Source organism: Stenella coeruleoalba (assembly GCF_951394435.1).
Source record: "Stenella coeruleoalba genome assembly, chromosome: 3".
In the NCBI taxonomy this organism is placed as follows: Eukaryota; Metazoa; Chordata; class Mammalia; order Artiodactyla; family Delphinidae; genus Stenella; species Stenella coeruleoalba.
In genome coordinates this window covers 66,225,247-66,240,400 of record NC_137148.1, presented here as the reverse complement: position 1 = coordinate 66,240,400, position 15,154 = coordinate 66,225,247, and the positions used below count along the sequence as shown (strand labels likewise).

Genomic DNA, 15,154 nt, shown 5'->3' with positions numbered 1-15,154 from the left:
ACTGTCCTTTGGTCATACTTCATTAATTGGTGTGCCCATTCTCACTGCAGAGAATGTTTTTCCATCTTTCTTGTGTACTATAAAAAGGGCAGAAGCAGTCATTACCCAGAGGCTCTGCCTTGAAATAACTGACATTTCCATATTTAACATTATATACATGAATTCATTTCTGAACTGGAGAAAATATATTCCTTCAAGAATAAGATCAGGGGGTTCCCTGGTGGCGCGGTGGTTGAGAGTCCACCTGCTGATGCAGGGGACACAGGTTAGTGCCCCGGTCCGGGAGGATCCCACATGCCGCGGAGCGGCTGGGCCCGTGAGCCATGGCCGCTGAGCCTGTGTGTCTGGAGCCTGTGCTCCGCAACGGGAGAGGCCATAACAGTGAGAGGCCTGTGTACGGAAAAAAAAGAATAAGATCAAAGGGACTTCCCTGGTGGCGCAGTGGTTAAGAATCCGCCTGCCAATGCAGGGGACACAGATTCGAGCCATGGTCCGGGAAGATCCCACATGCCGCGGAGCAACTAAGCCCGTGCGCCACAACTACTGAGCCTGCGCTCAAGAGCCCACGAGCCACAACTACTGAGCCCATACACTGCAACTACTGAAGCCTGTGTGCTCAGAGCCTCTGCTCCGCAAAAAGAGAAGCCACTGCAATGAGAAGCCCGCGCACCTCAACGAAGAGTAGCCCCTGCTCGCCACAACTAGAGAAAGCCCGCACGCAACAAAAAAGACCCAACTCAGCCAAAAATAAAAAAATAAATAAATTTATTTTTTAAAAAAGAAAAGATCAACTCTACCTTGAGCCCTCCCCTTCCACCCCCAGCTATGATGTTCTCAGAGCACTGTCTACAGATTTCCATTGTAATTCTAATCACATTTTGTTTTGTAAAATTTGCAAATTGTCCGTCTTCACCTGCTAAATAGGATCTACTTGAGGCAGTCAAGTGCCAAAACAAAGTAAGTGCTCAGTAAATAGCTTATAGGTGAGTTAATGTTTGATACAATGGGTTTATACTTTCAAATACAAAAAAGCCTGCATGCAATGGAAGGTGGTGGAAAGGAAGAGACATTTGATTTGGACCATGAAAGGTGCACCTGGTTCTTTCAAGGGGTACTGAGCATGACAAAGTGGGAAAGAGGGCATCACAGGTGTGAGGGAGAAACTCTTCAAAGGCCAAAATGTGAATAACAGATGCCACAGACAGCATCCGCCTTGACTGGTTTAAGGCTCAGCATGGCAACAGGGTGGGATAAAAATTTTTAACTTTTTATTATAGCCAATTTCGAACACTCGGAAAAGTAGAAAGACTAGTGTAATGAATCTCTATATATCACCAGCTTCAAAAAATGTCATGATATAGCCAATCTTATTTTATCTTGCTTTATTTACTCCCACCCCCAATGAATAATTTTCAAGAAAATCTCAAGACATTATTTTATCTATATATACTTCAACATGAGATAAGAACTCATTTTAAAATAAAATTACAACATTTTAATTATAGAATAAGATCTGAGGAACCTTGATTGCTACCTGAGGATGGTAGGGACTTGACAATTTCCACCTAGTCTGGGGTAGATGCTCAAGGTGCAGCAATCATATACGTAAGAGTTTGAAGGCTATGATAAACCACATGTAGCACAAGAGATACCTTGCGGTTATCATCTACTAGCTCTTATTCCAGGTCCTGACCTTTTTCCATTACCAATTACATCCTTATAGCGGACCATCTACCAATCAGCAAGTTTCACTCAAGCTCCTTGTCAATCTTCTAACATGCATAAATAAGACCAGAGACGTGTATCATTTTGAATGTCATAATTAAGCTGCCTTTCCAACTGTAATTGTACAATGCCTTTAATCATACTGGCCCTTTAATACCAGATTAAATGCTATGTGCTTCAAAGAATTTTCCCAATTAGAAAAATATCGTTCTTCTTCAAGATGCCCAAATTGTATGGTTTGTATTTATAAGATTTTATTCTGTCTTGGATTCAAATTTATATATCCATAGTATATGTATCAAATCATAGACTCTTTGCAGAAATAGGCCACACTCCAAACTCAAGGGACCCTAGAGTACTGAGTGCAATGCCTTGCTCTTAGTTGTGTTTTAAGATTTGTTTTTCAAATCACACTGATTAAAAAAAAAGTAAACCCTTTGAAACACTGACCTACTATGAATTGGAATTAGCTGTGGAAACACAATTTTTTTTCATATAGCATCTTGGATAGGGTAAAGCCCTCTGATGACTACCAAATTACCTACACTGCTAGAAACAACACCCAGCAAGAGACAAGCCTTGTATGAATATAACAAGGAGAGTGTCACTAGACATTCATGAGCAGCCCAATACAGAATTCATTTGCACAATCAATAAACATATAGATAATATGAAAAACATATTTGTGCTTCCAATCTTCCACTGTATTGGTCTTCCATTGATGAAAATGGGGCCAAATACACAAAAATGTAGTCTGAGAACTTTTAGAAACAGAAAGCTAATTTCAGATATGTACATAGCACTGAAAGGTACTCTGAGAGGCACTGAAGAAGGTAAAATTGTTCTGCATGGTCTCTACCTTTTTATTACTAAAAATATTTACTTTGTGGAGTTACTGAAATTTCCTTAAGCTTTTATATGTACCATGGCATGAAAACCTTTCATATATCCAACAAATTGATATTTGCCAACCACTAGGACGAACGGGTCTGTGCAATTGTAAGTCTTAAAGAATGTGTTTTTAAAACATTTCAGTTGACTAAACTACCCACATCATTTGATATTATTCTTTTCCATGTGAGGTATCTTCCTTATTAATCCCCTTTTTAGAGATGCATACCAGCCCTTCATGGAAAAGAGCTTCTGATTATATTTTGACATATAAGTATAAAATAATCATATTTGGAAAATAATCATATACCCTTCTTTCTCACCCATGAAAGTTTAACTTTTCTTATTTTTGTAATGTCGGATGAAAGCAATCACCATTTGCTCCATAATTCAGCTGTAGGAATTGCACTTTTTTCCACAGAGCCAAGAAGGTTTCTGTAATTATAGTCTTAGATGTTGACATCTTAACTAGCTGAAAGTAAAAGGAGCAAATAAATAAAATACTAAGAAACATGCAGTTCCAGAAATGCCCACACTTGCACGAAACATTTGATTGTTGAAATGTATGCACCAAATGTGTACAATACAGTGAAACTTTTAAAATGTTGGTGGCGACACAGAAATTGACCTTGATTTACTTGGAATGTGTTCTTTCCAGCATCATCAACCATTAATTAAAATCTGCTAAGTAAATCTTTTGAGTTACTGTAAGTTGATCATTTATTCTTACAATTGAAAAATAGTAAAATTTTAATATAGGGTTTCACTTTGACTTTGAGTAATGATTGCATGAAATTATGTTAAATGTGAAAGGAACTCAGAAATATATTACACTGGATTTGGAACTGAATCAAACATAACTCAGTGGTTAATCAAGGACAAATTACTAAAGAAAAAATTTTCACAATGCCTATGGGAGTCCACCAAACACAGTCTGGTGAATTTAAACTGAGAGGTTGTCTAGGTCTTTAAAATTATTATAAATTAAAAGAGTCTACATTCTCCACTGTTACCATCTTGAGCTATTTGAGAAATGGAATTCAGCCTAAATGGTTGAATTTTGGTTTAAATACTTTGAGATTTTCTCTCACTTAAGGTCTAGCTGCCAAGGAAACCTCTACTGGATAAATTAAGTATTTTCCTTTTCACTGGCATTCCTGGGGTTACTGAGAAAGAGGATGGAAGGCATGAGGGGACGGAGATCACCAGAGCAGCTCCTTCCCAGGGCTGACTGAGTCTTAGCTGGCTGCCTGGTCACAGCCCTTCTTAGAAGGAGTCATCTTCAGGCCTTCCCCACCTCCATTCCGCCCATTGCTGCAGGGGGCAAAGGCAACGAAGGGAGTCTTTTCCTCCTTACTTTTGGCTCCGATTCAGCTTACAGATCCTTCAGCCAAGAACCTGAGAAGGCAGGATGAGATCAGGAAGCCTTCCTGGATCTCTGCCTCTAGTGGATGGTGCCAGCTGGACTGCCCTACAGGGACAAACATGTCCAGCAGAGACTTTCAGTGGATGTGACTTGATTTAGGCTACTGAAATTTCTTCTTGTAGAGTCTTCCAGGACAATTTCTAAAAGAATACATTTCCTGTGTACTGGTTACACTGTTCGTGGACCGTGCATCCACCTTGTATAGGGTCCGCAGTCTCATACAATAGCACATTTGGTATAATCCACCAAATTACTGCGTCAGCAGACAGTTTTTTACATTCCACACACTCAAATATGAATTATTTTTAATTATATTTAAAAATTCAAGGCAAAGCCTTGAATAATCACTTGAAATTAATTGTCTTTTAGCAACCATGGGGGAGACATTTTGATAGTGGTCCTTCATAGAGTCCAACAAATGATATAACTTTGCTTTCTTATGATGCAATCCTTACCCTTTAAAGAAACTGTGCAGAAAGTTGTGAAACAGCTCAGACATCTCCCATGATTATCTGACGGAAAGAAATGCTTTTGGAAAGCTGTCGCATCTTCCCAAAGTCAAGTGCCAAGTCACAGTGTTTACATATACTGAGGGTTTTTGTCCTCTAAAATATTTAATTCTTTGGCAATAACTTGGACAGATGTCTATTTTGTACCTACTTTGTACGGGACAAGCTTCTGGAAGCTTTTTTTTTTTTCCTATTTGCAATAAAAATGTTTTTAAAAGCTTAGTTTCAGTTTGCAACACATGAATACAGAAACTGAAAAATAGTAATGGAAACATTTTAAAAACGAAAGCTCTTATTTTAGTCACATTGTTCAAGGACAGAATTAAATAAGATTAAGAACTACACTAAAAGTTGAAATAGATAAGAGAGCCACGATGTTTTTTACGAAAGTGCCTCACTGTAAAAAGTTACCTTATTAATATGAAATAAGACCGCTTAATTATGTTGTTGTCAGATATGCAATAGGTAAGTTCTCAGGGAGCGCTATTTGGAAACTATAATCTGCAGACGAATCGTTTCGGAAAGGAGAATTGTGAGGACTGAGCTGAACTCTTAGCGAAAGAGGTAAATCACTGAAGTTACCAGACCAAAGAGCTAACTGTGAGATGCTCAGAGCTGAGAGGTTGTTTGAAGGGAAATGGGACTATGAGAAAACACTGCAAGTTGAACAAAAACTGCTTCTTCATCTGATGGAGATTCTATTATGTTTTTCCCCACTCAAGTGGGATTTGTGCCACTAACGATTCCTTGCCTTCTCCTTTGGACAGGTGTGGTATTTCCTTATTTTCCACGACTGGGGCGCTACAATCTCAATTTTCACGAGGCACAGCAGGCTTGTCTGGACCAGGACGCTGTGATCGCCTCCTTTGACCAGCTGTACGATGCCTGGAGGGGTGGGCTGGACTGGTGCAATGCTGGCTGGCTCAGTGATGGGTCTGTACAGTATCCCATCACAAAACCCAGAGAACCCTGCGGAGGCCAGAACACAGTGCCCGGAGTCAGGAACTATGGGTTTTGGGACAAAGATAAAAGCAGATATGACGTCTTCTGTTTTACATCCAACTTCAATGGTAAGATATTAACCATACTGCCTTGTTTCCTATCCCAGAGACCAATACATACTATGATGTGACATTAAACTTTTAATCTTATCTACTTAAAAAAAAAAGAAAAAAAGCTTTGAAGTGTTGCTCCAGATACAAGAAATTCTTTAATGTCATAATTTTTTAAAATCCAAAGACATCAAGCAAAAGTACATATTTCCATGATTCTTTGGTTTTATTGCATCCAACTGTTATTATGAAATAGTTTAACTGTCATGTTGTATGGAGTCTTTTTCTTACTGCCAAAGATGATGCTGCCACTGTGTGCCTTCCATCGGATAGAGACCTCTCCACTGAAGTAAGGACGGCATCCGTGTCACGGTCTTCTTCTCTAAATTACAATGTCAATTTATTCATAGATGATCAGCAAAGCTTAGGATAAAGAGAGAGCATTATCTCTCTGATAAAGAGAGGGCTCAGGATAAAGAGACCTTTGCAAGAAAATTAAGTAGAAATAACATTGGAGGTGAAAGCAGAAGTGAGAGGTCCAGATTGTATCAGTGTTGATGACTGGCTCATTGAATGTGACACAGCTCCCAACCCTATCTTGCTCCTTCCAGAACCAGTGACGTAACATGTAGGGCCCAGTGCACAATGAAAACGTGGGCTTCTTGTTAAACAATTATTAAGAATTTTAAGATGACACAGTAAAGCATTAAATCACGCGTGCGGCCCTGGCCCCATTATTTTATATTTCAGGTGCCTGGTGACATGCTTTGGCGAAAACAGCAAGGGATCAGGGATCAACAAACTTTCTGTAAAGGGTCAGACAGTAAATATTTTTGGCTTTGTGGGCCATATGGTCTCTGTTGCAACCACTCCATGTAGCTTTGTATGTTATAACACAAAAGCCGCCATGAACAATATTAAACAGATGGGTGTGACTGTGTTCTAATAAAACCTCACTGGACCCGTGCGCTGTAGTTTGCCGGCCTCAGCTACAGATGATAGAACTAACCCTCTTATTAATGTTCCCGTGACGGCTGCCCTTTCTCCAAATCGTATCCTCTTAGTCTAGAAAGAACAGGCAAGCATTAATTTAGACTTCAATCATCCGTATTTAAAGAGAGGCAGGAGGGTATCACATTACAATGTGTAATCAGGTTAGACAGTCTGATTCTATTCTGCCGGAAACTAAAAGTCTGAGAAAATCTTGCACTGATGGGTATCACTTTAGTCAGTTGATGTCATATTTTATACATTTCATGCATATTTGATACAAATTGAAGGAATCTCAGTAATTAACACAATTGAATTAGTGGTTGAGACTAACTTGCTCTTTCTTATAAAATCAAGAAATGGTTAGGTGTCAGAGCTCCCACAGAGGGAAACTGAAAAAAATAACTAACTTCATCCCCTTTGCTAGTGAGTGAACAGATTGAGTTCACATTCTGAGTCCATATTATTTATGGCAAGTGACTTCCTGTATGTTTTGCATTTTCATACTGTAGTCTTTGAATAAGAATAATGTCTTATTGATACCTGTAATGAAAAGGACTTGAGGGCTTTTGATTATTTTTAAATGGACTTTTCTGTCAGGAATGTTTTTTGATCCTTTCACATTCAAATTTTGCCTCTCTAGAAACTTGTGCTGGGCTTCAGTCTTGCTACAGCTAGAATTTAAATAGCTCTTGCTTTTAACATGGAATTCTGTCTTCTCTAGTGCCACAGAAGGGCCCTTTTTGCCACTAATTAGCTAAAAGAGACCTGTCATTTCCCTTTTCTTTTTTACAGCTCTAAAAGGGCATGTCTGACATTAAGGGGCAAGGAAAAAACTAATTTAATGGAGAGCAACCTAGGGGCACTACATTTAACTGACAAGCCTGTGTTTCAGAACCTTTACAGACGCTGCTCTATATCCCCCTTCATTGAGAAACACTTCTATATAGGGCTCCTTCCACCTCTGTGGGGCTGAGCCACAGACAGGCCCACTGACCCTCTCTCCTTTTCTCCACAGGCCGATTTTACTACCTGATCCACCCCACCAAGCTGACCTACGACGAAGCGGTGCAGGCCTGTCTCAATGATGGTGCTCAGATTGCTAAAGTGGGCCAGATATTCGCTGCCTGGAAACTTCTGGGATATGACCGTTGCGATGCAGGCTGGATGGCGGACGGCAGTGTCCGCTACCCCATCTCTAGGCCAAGAAGGCGCTGCAGTCCTATTGAGGCTGCAGTGCGCTTCGTGGGTTTCCCAGATAAAAAGCATAAGCTGTATGGTGTCTACTGCTTCAGAGCATACAACTGAGCGTGCCCCCAGAGCACGTCAGTTTTAAAGTCATTAAGAACATGTGAAAGGTTTTTTTTTTTCAGTATGAACTCATGCAAGTTACCAAAACTGTGATAACCCTTTTTTACTTACTGTAAAGTCATTTTCATAAAGACCAATTCATTAATTTGTTTTTGTAAAGCTATCATTCAATATATATTATAAATTAATATAATTTTAAGGGAAGCACTACATAAGGAGGCTTTAGAGCCAAACTGTTTAGGCTACAACATCTCAACGAAGTATCCTTTCATGATCGGGGCATGCAATAGCTTAAGGATTGCTAGGATTAAATTAAGGAAAGTAAAGCTACTCAGAGTAGCAGCTGCCACAAGCACAAATTTTACACATTTGTACAATTTTGAAATGCACTACAATAAACAGATTAGAGCAACAGATGTGAAATACAGGCTTCTTTACATAAACTGAGATTCTGAGAGGCTGCACAAAACTCAGTTTCACAAGGGAACAATCTACACTTTTCTAAAATATTTCAAAGCTCCAATAGACAGAATTATTTTACTCTTTAAAATCCTGCCTTTTTGACCAAAAAAAAAAAAAATTCATATGGACTCCAATGTATAATAACAAGCACAGTTAAAACCCCTTAATAATCCCATTTATATGAAGTATGAAACTAAAATTAGCAAGTAATATTTAACCAATGAGACTCCTACCTTCTTCTAGTTAAAATTACACATGCCTGAGAAGAATTGTTTTATCTTTTGAGTAGCTTTACTGAGTTATATTTAAATTCTAAGGGCCGTTTGCTAAGCAGCATTTAGCATCTACTCAGGGCAGTTATATAGATAAACTGCTGGACAGAAAAATTGTAAAATGTAGCAGCTTGATTTTATGTTAGCCTACGAAATGTTATTGTCCTATAAAAATAACTTTAAAATATTTAATATTTCTTTATTTACATGACATGACAAAAATTTAAATCATAAAAGGAAGGAATTACTATACTTGTCTAACCAAGAAATAAGAACCCAACTTTAAAAATTCTTATTATTCCTATTTGTATATACACTAGAAAGCCCAAATGGTGCCTGTGTTTGGGGAAAAAAGTCAACAAAGTAGTTTTAAACCTTTCTCCATATAGAAAATGTGGTCAGTGATGTCACTTTTCTTGCTGATCATCATTAGGCTTAAATGAAATGCTGAAGCTGTCATCAAAGAGTTTACACTAAAATCTTCAGGGCTTTAAACGAAAGGGTAAGAACAGCTTCAGGAAAACAATTTTCCCTGTTAGCAGCTCCAATCTTAACTAAAGCTCGGTTTTCCTATATTTTTATGACTGTTGAGACCCCACAGGGACCAATATTTGTATTCAAATTACATTTCATGGTTTCCCATTGTTTCACAATGAGTTCTAATAAATGGGATTTAGTATAATAATCCAAGTATGACATAGCTCGTATGCTTTCATGAATGTTTTTATGTAGATTTTCCTCCCATGAACATGAGTAAATAAATCTGTTTCCTGAATTGACTGTGGTTGCATTCAAAGCTCTGTAATAATTCTAATAAATTTACTCTATAAACGTAGAATTATGTGTGTGGAAGGTATAGAACAATTGGAATTCCATGAAATCATAACTATATGCATACATTATCTAGGCAGAATATTATAAATAAAAGTAGATCATTTCTTCCACCAAAAGCATATCTGGAAATTTTCAGATGCTTTCATTAAAAGATGAGAATGTATGCATGCACATTTTTACATTAGGTTGGATATGCAAATTGTACAAAAAATATAAATCCAAAGAGATTGTGAGGTTTAACTCAAACACTGCTAATTCAAATAGAACTCAAACTTCTAAATTAAAAATACCTGAATGGTCTAGGATAAGATGAATATGTTATTCAAAGAGGGACTATCTCCAAAATAGTGACTCTAGTACCTCAAATATGGGGGTTAGCTCATTGGAGGAAACCCATACTTGAGTGATTATTACCCACGTTACAAAATCTTATTGGAATTGCAAGTGGACACAAATTTCTATTGAAGCAGATATATAATTTTCAGTTATTGCTGCAGAACTCTACCTTTATAATATTAAGCATAGTAGCATTTCTTAACTTTTGAATACTTACTAGTACAGGAATTGGTGCTGATCAAAATCTCTGGAGTGACTGTTAGTTGATTAAAATCTATACTGACTGCACACCATTTTTCCATGCTTGTAAAAATATATATATATATGTCTTAAAAGAATGAATACTGCTGGGCAGAATTTTTATCTTCTTCTGACTTCCCCCAAAGGATCAGAGTTCCCATACCTTTTTGGACTCCTCCTTGAATAAGAGTTTCTCTTTAATGTTCTTATTTTGCCATTTTCCACCAAATGTCTATTTTCCTACTTCATTCCTCAAGGTATATCACTGAGAATGTCCGAAAAAGAAAGGTTATCCTAACACAATTCCTAACAGAAAGTCAGTACAACACTGGTTAATTCAGAAAATTGCTCCTCAGACTTGGGTACCAAGAGTATCAGAGGGATGAGATGGGAGTCTGGGTTAGGAAAGCTTTTGATCATTTTGTCCATAATTAACACTTGGCCCATTTAAGGAACAAAGTATATCTGCACATTTCACTGACTCACCTACATTGGAAAACCTAAACAAAAAGAAATGATTCATATAAAAGACAGTATAAGAATAAAAACAAGTTAGTCATGTTAACACTGGAAGCCATCTTTTAATGACTGCTGCCATATTTTATCACAGTAATTTCTAGTCAAATACGGTATTTGTAAATTTAAACTTTCTCTCATAGAAAGGGGGCCGGTACCTGTTAAAGTTTTATTTTATGCAATAATATAGTCACTTATTATTTTGGCAATTAGAAGTAGTCTCAAAGGAGATTCCAATTTGGTTGCGGGCAGCCATACTGGGTTTCTTGATTTCAATGCTCCAAAGAATATGGTGGTCTCAAGGAGTAGCTGACTACTAAAGAGGGAAGGATGAAAAGGGAATTACCCATCCATTCTCAGCATAGAATGCATCAAGAATGATCGATGGATAACTGACACAGTTGTGTTGAGAACTTAACTGTATCATAGCTCACTACTGCCAGCACAGCAATGATGTACAACGAGAGAAATGAAAAATACAAAAGTCATTACGCCACCTGATTAAAAGGAAGTCAGTATTTCAAGGCATTTAATACCTGCCGAGTACAAATCTGAGAAGAACCAATCTGTATTACAAAAAAAAAAAAATGTTTTCATTTTCTGTAAGATAAAATGAACTGGTAAACAAACATTAAAAGTCAATTTTGTGTTACTGCAGTATCTCTTGATTCTTCTGAGTTATAGAATCTTAGCTACTTTTCTTTGTGTCAAACTCTATAAATACATTATTTCAAGAAAAGACATTCAACCCATCCTTGTTCTGATACATTTGAGTTCAAATTGTAAACACAACTGAATTCCCATTTCCTATATTTTGTAAAGTTAACAACAACAACAGAAAGGAGTACACCTGTGTTGTTGTTAAATCAGCAATAGTACTATCCCCAAATCTACTGGCTTTTTACATGAGTCAAAGTACAATTTATTTTGTTCACCAGGTCAGCAATCCCAGGAATCTGTGGTGTCATTGATTAGATTTACATACTTGAGATACTGTATGACTTTAATTAGTAGTACTGAATTAAAAAAGAAAGGTTTTAATTTTCTTACTAAAGTCTTTCTCTCTAGCACTTTACACTCCAATAACAAGGAACATATTTTTCAGTATTTCCATTCCTTCCTGAATTTTCAACGTGGAAAACAGTTTCTGGATATTCCTGGTATTTAAAAATGGTTTCTTGGGTGCAGGAGTCTCTTGCTGATGCAATGACTTCAATGCAAGCACACCTAAAACAATTTGGGTCACTGACATTCAAACAGAAAAATGTACTTTAAAATATCGCCCATACTTATTTGGAATACACTGAACAACCTTGGAGAAGAAAGTCCAAGGATAACATGAAATTAAATCATCTTCTTTTAGTGTTTAAGTTCTCACACAGATGAAAGATATCACCTTCACTTTTCCAGAAAATCTCTTGTATTATTAAGGCTAGGTCATATACAAACCTGCTTGGTATTAATATTGAAGGGTCCTATGGGTTTTCATAGTGCTTAAATAAAAACAAGTTCACTGTTCAGATGTGATGGCCTTGGTTCCCTACCAAGTGACAAGGCTTAATACTAAGACTATTCTTGAGTAGAAGCGACCCTGTCCAGGATGGTCAGATATGCAAGGATAGTTTAAAAAAAAAAAACTCGGGCTTCCCGGGTGGCGCAGTGGTTGGGGGTCCGCCTGCCGATGCGGGGGGCACGGGTTTGTGCCCTGGTCCAGGAAGATCCCACATGCCGCGGAGCGGCTGGGCCCATGAGCCGTGGCCGCTGGGCCTGCGCGTCCGGAGCCTGTGCTCCACAACGGGAGAGGCCACAACAGTGAGAGGCCCGCGTACCACAAAAAAAACCCAAAAAAACACAAAAAAACTCAAGCGTTACATTAAAGCATTATTGGGTAGTATGATTTCTTGGGCCCTTCATTTAGGATTATTTAGGGGCAGAGCTTAAGATGGCTCTGAAGTCTTTGCCTCTCTATAGGTGATATATTTAGGAAACTGACAGCAGGCTACTCGCTCCAATCTTAAGGAGGAAATTCACTGCACACACATTTTTTTTTTCACTAAGAGCAAACGAAGCTTATTTATTTTCTCTATATTTCTTTCAGGCCAATAAAGTTTTGTCACCTCCATAGCCACTCATCATCTGAGACAACTTGGGTCAGCCCAGAGGGTAACTCCATGTCTTTTCTGAAATCAAACAATTTTCCTTCTCAGCTTATCCCTGTTCACTGGGGTTGTCCAGTTTCACATGCCTCAGCTACTAAAAGATGGCTCTTTCATTCAGTTGGTATCTGACTACAGCCTGAGGTCCGTTTATTCAGGAGAGTATTCCCAAGGTGGAGAGAAAGCTTAGATTCTTCGTTTTCTAACAAAGAAACTATTGGTTTGATCAACAAATGTAAGATTCTTGGATGGGGATAGAATTCTAAGAATACTGTATTCCCATATTTTTCTTTCTAAGGAAGGAGCCTGATTGCTAGCTCTTCATCCTGCTTGAAATATCTGGGATTCTTCTGTTGTTGTTTTAAATTTTTTTTAATGTTTCTCCCTTTGATTTTAGTCAATGAAAATCTTGCCTGCCAAAACTCATATATATGTAGAGAGCAGAAAAAGATAAAAAGCAAGGGAGTTTGAGGTTTTAGTCTTTGAAAGGCCCTTCTTTGAAGATACTGAGAATCTTGCATGTGAATCTGAAACAGAACTGCAGAACCACTCATTTATTATTCTGATAAATAAACATATTTGCGTGTAATGACTGCTGTGAGCCCAGGGGAAAGATAAATACAGTCCTTTGTGGCTCTCCCTGTACTTGAGGTCTGCCAAATTGAACATCCTTGCTCCATGGGAAGATACTTATTCCTGTGATAGGAGCCAAATTTCAAGCGGCTGAGAAGCAAATTCTGCTTTTCTAATTGAAAAAAATGCTTTTTAAAAGGCAATCTTTCAGTTCAATATACATAAAAATTCAATAATCTATCAAAGCAGTTGTAAGCATATTAGAATCAGCTAGCGAGTTTCAGAAAAACTTTGAGGTCTTCTCCATAGATCATGCTCAAGGGTATAACCTGGACATCAGGATCATTTAAACCTTCCCCCACAGACCCCTGGTTAATTCTAATAAGTAGCCAGGGTTGAGAAACACCGGTCTTAACAGACTTAGGAGGAAAAAATCAAAGCCATTCCACTGATACATGATTGGGTTGATATTTATAGTTCACAATTAAAAATAATTTTTAAAAATAGTATAATTGGTTTGAATTTGATCAAACTTAGAAATTCTTCCAATGTAAACATTTAATTCATTTGATTTGCTCTTTTTCTTCCAGTAATAGTTCCCATTATATTAGCAAATGTGTTGTAATAAGCTATTTATCTGCCTGCCTGCCTTATTATTGTCACTTCTGTAAAAATTACTTTAAACCACATGTATCCTAACATCAAACTCTTTCCCATCCAAAGTACCAAAATCCAAGGGCTATAACAATAATTGTGTAAAACGTTTTGGGGACAAGAATTCAAACTGCACATTGAAGCCAGTGGCTTCTGAGATTTAGTTATCTCGGGAAAAAAGACCTATGCTCACTGTGAGCTTTACATTACAACATGGGCCCTCAGACCCAAAACAAAACAAAACAAAACAAAACAAAAAACAAGCTAACACAATGCTGGTAAAATAGGGAAGAAAGATAATGAAAATTACTCATAATCCAAACATTCAGGGAAAAAATACTGTTAAATTTTATATCATATTTTCCATTATGTATGTGAAAAGGTCATGGTTTTTGATAAAAATTAAGTCATCATTACAGATTTTAATTAAACATTTGCTAAATCAATTAATTAATTGATTCATCAATTCTAGTAAATATAAGATGTATGAACTATGTCATTAATAAAGCTATAAGTGATTTCCTAATTGGCCTACGAATCTGACAGAGCTATCTGAGTCAGCTGCAACTCACCTTGAGGCAAGTGAAAGACATGCACAACACAATTCAATAATAAATTAGCTTGAAATGTCCTTTAGCCATTCTTCAGCTTCCTTAGTTTCCTGGCCCCTCCAGAGAGCACAGAGGCCAACGGTCTAGCATTCACAGAGCGAGTGGGACCTGGCCCTTCCTTCCCTGGCTTTAGACTAACAAAAGAAAGACTAGTGCCTCAAGGCATGGAGGCTTTCTATCAGAATACTGCCTGTGCAAAAAGAAAGCATAAAGCTCTGTTTTGTATCCTCCCCACCCAGAAGAAAAATTCTAAATTCTAAAGAAAAAAACAAATTAACTAACAGTTAATAACAAATTAACTGCACTAAGGTGCACTAACAATATAACAGTTACCTGCCACCAAAAAGATAGAAGAAATTGTTGAAGGATGACAAATCCCTTGAGAACTGGCTCCCTATTAAAGGGTCATTGGAGGAAAGTTCAGGCATCAGGGCCTGGAGGGTTTGATAGGAGAGCACTGCTCAGGATGAACTTTGGAAACTTAGAAATTCTCAAAGCAATAGACAGAATAACAGTATCTACAGACTGCTGCCTAATGCCTTAGAGAGTCTGTGGAAGAAAGCTATCCCTGTGACAGTGGTCTGCAGAAATGCCCT

General features: G+C 37.7%; 1 protein-coding gene across 1 annotated transcript in view; it reads left to right on the top strand.

The window, feature by feature from the left end:
* HAPLN1 (hyaluronan and proteoglycan link protein 1) overlaps positions 1-10,266 on the top strand; it is a 71,595-nt gene extending 61,329 nt beyond the window's left edge. Inside the window, exons 4-5 of the mRNA XM_079918355.1 lie at positions 5,319-5,621; positions 7,612-10,266. Of these exons, the coding sequence (XP_079774481.1) occupies positions 5,319-5,621; positions 7,612-7,901 (593 nt within the window). The 3' untranslated portion in view covers positions 7,902-10,266. The remainder of the gene's footprint in view (positions 1-5,318; positions 5,622-7,611) is intronic.
* Positions 10,267-15,154: the final 4,888 nt, after the last annotated feature.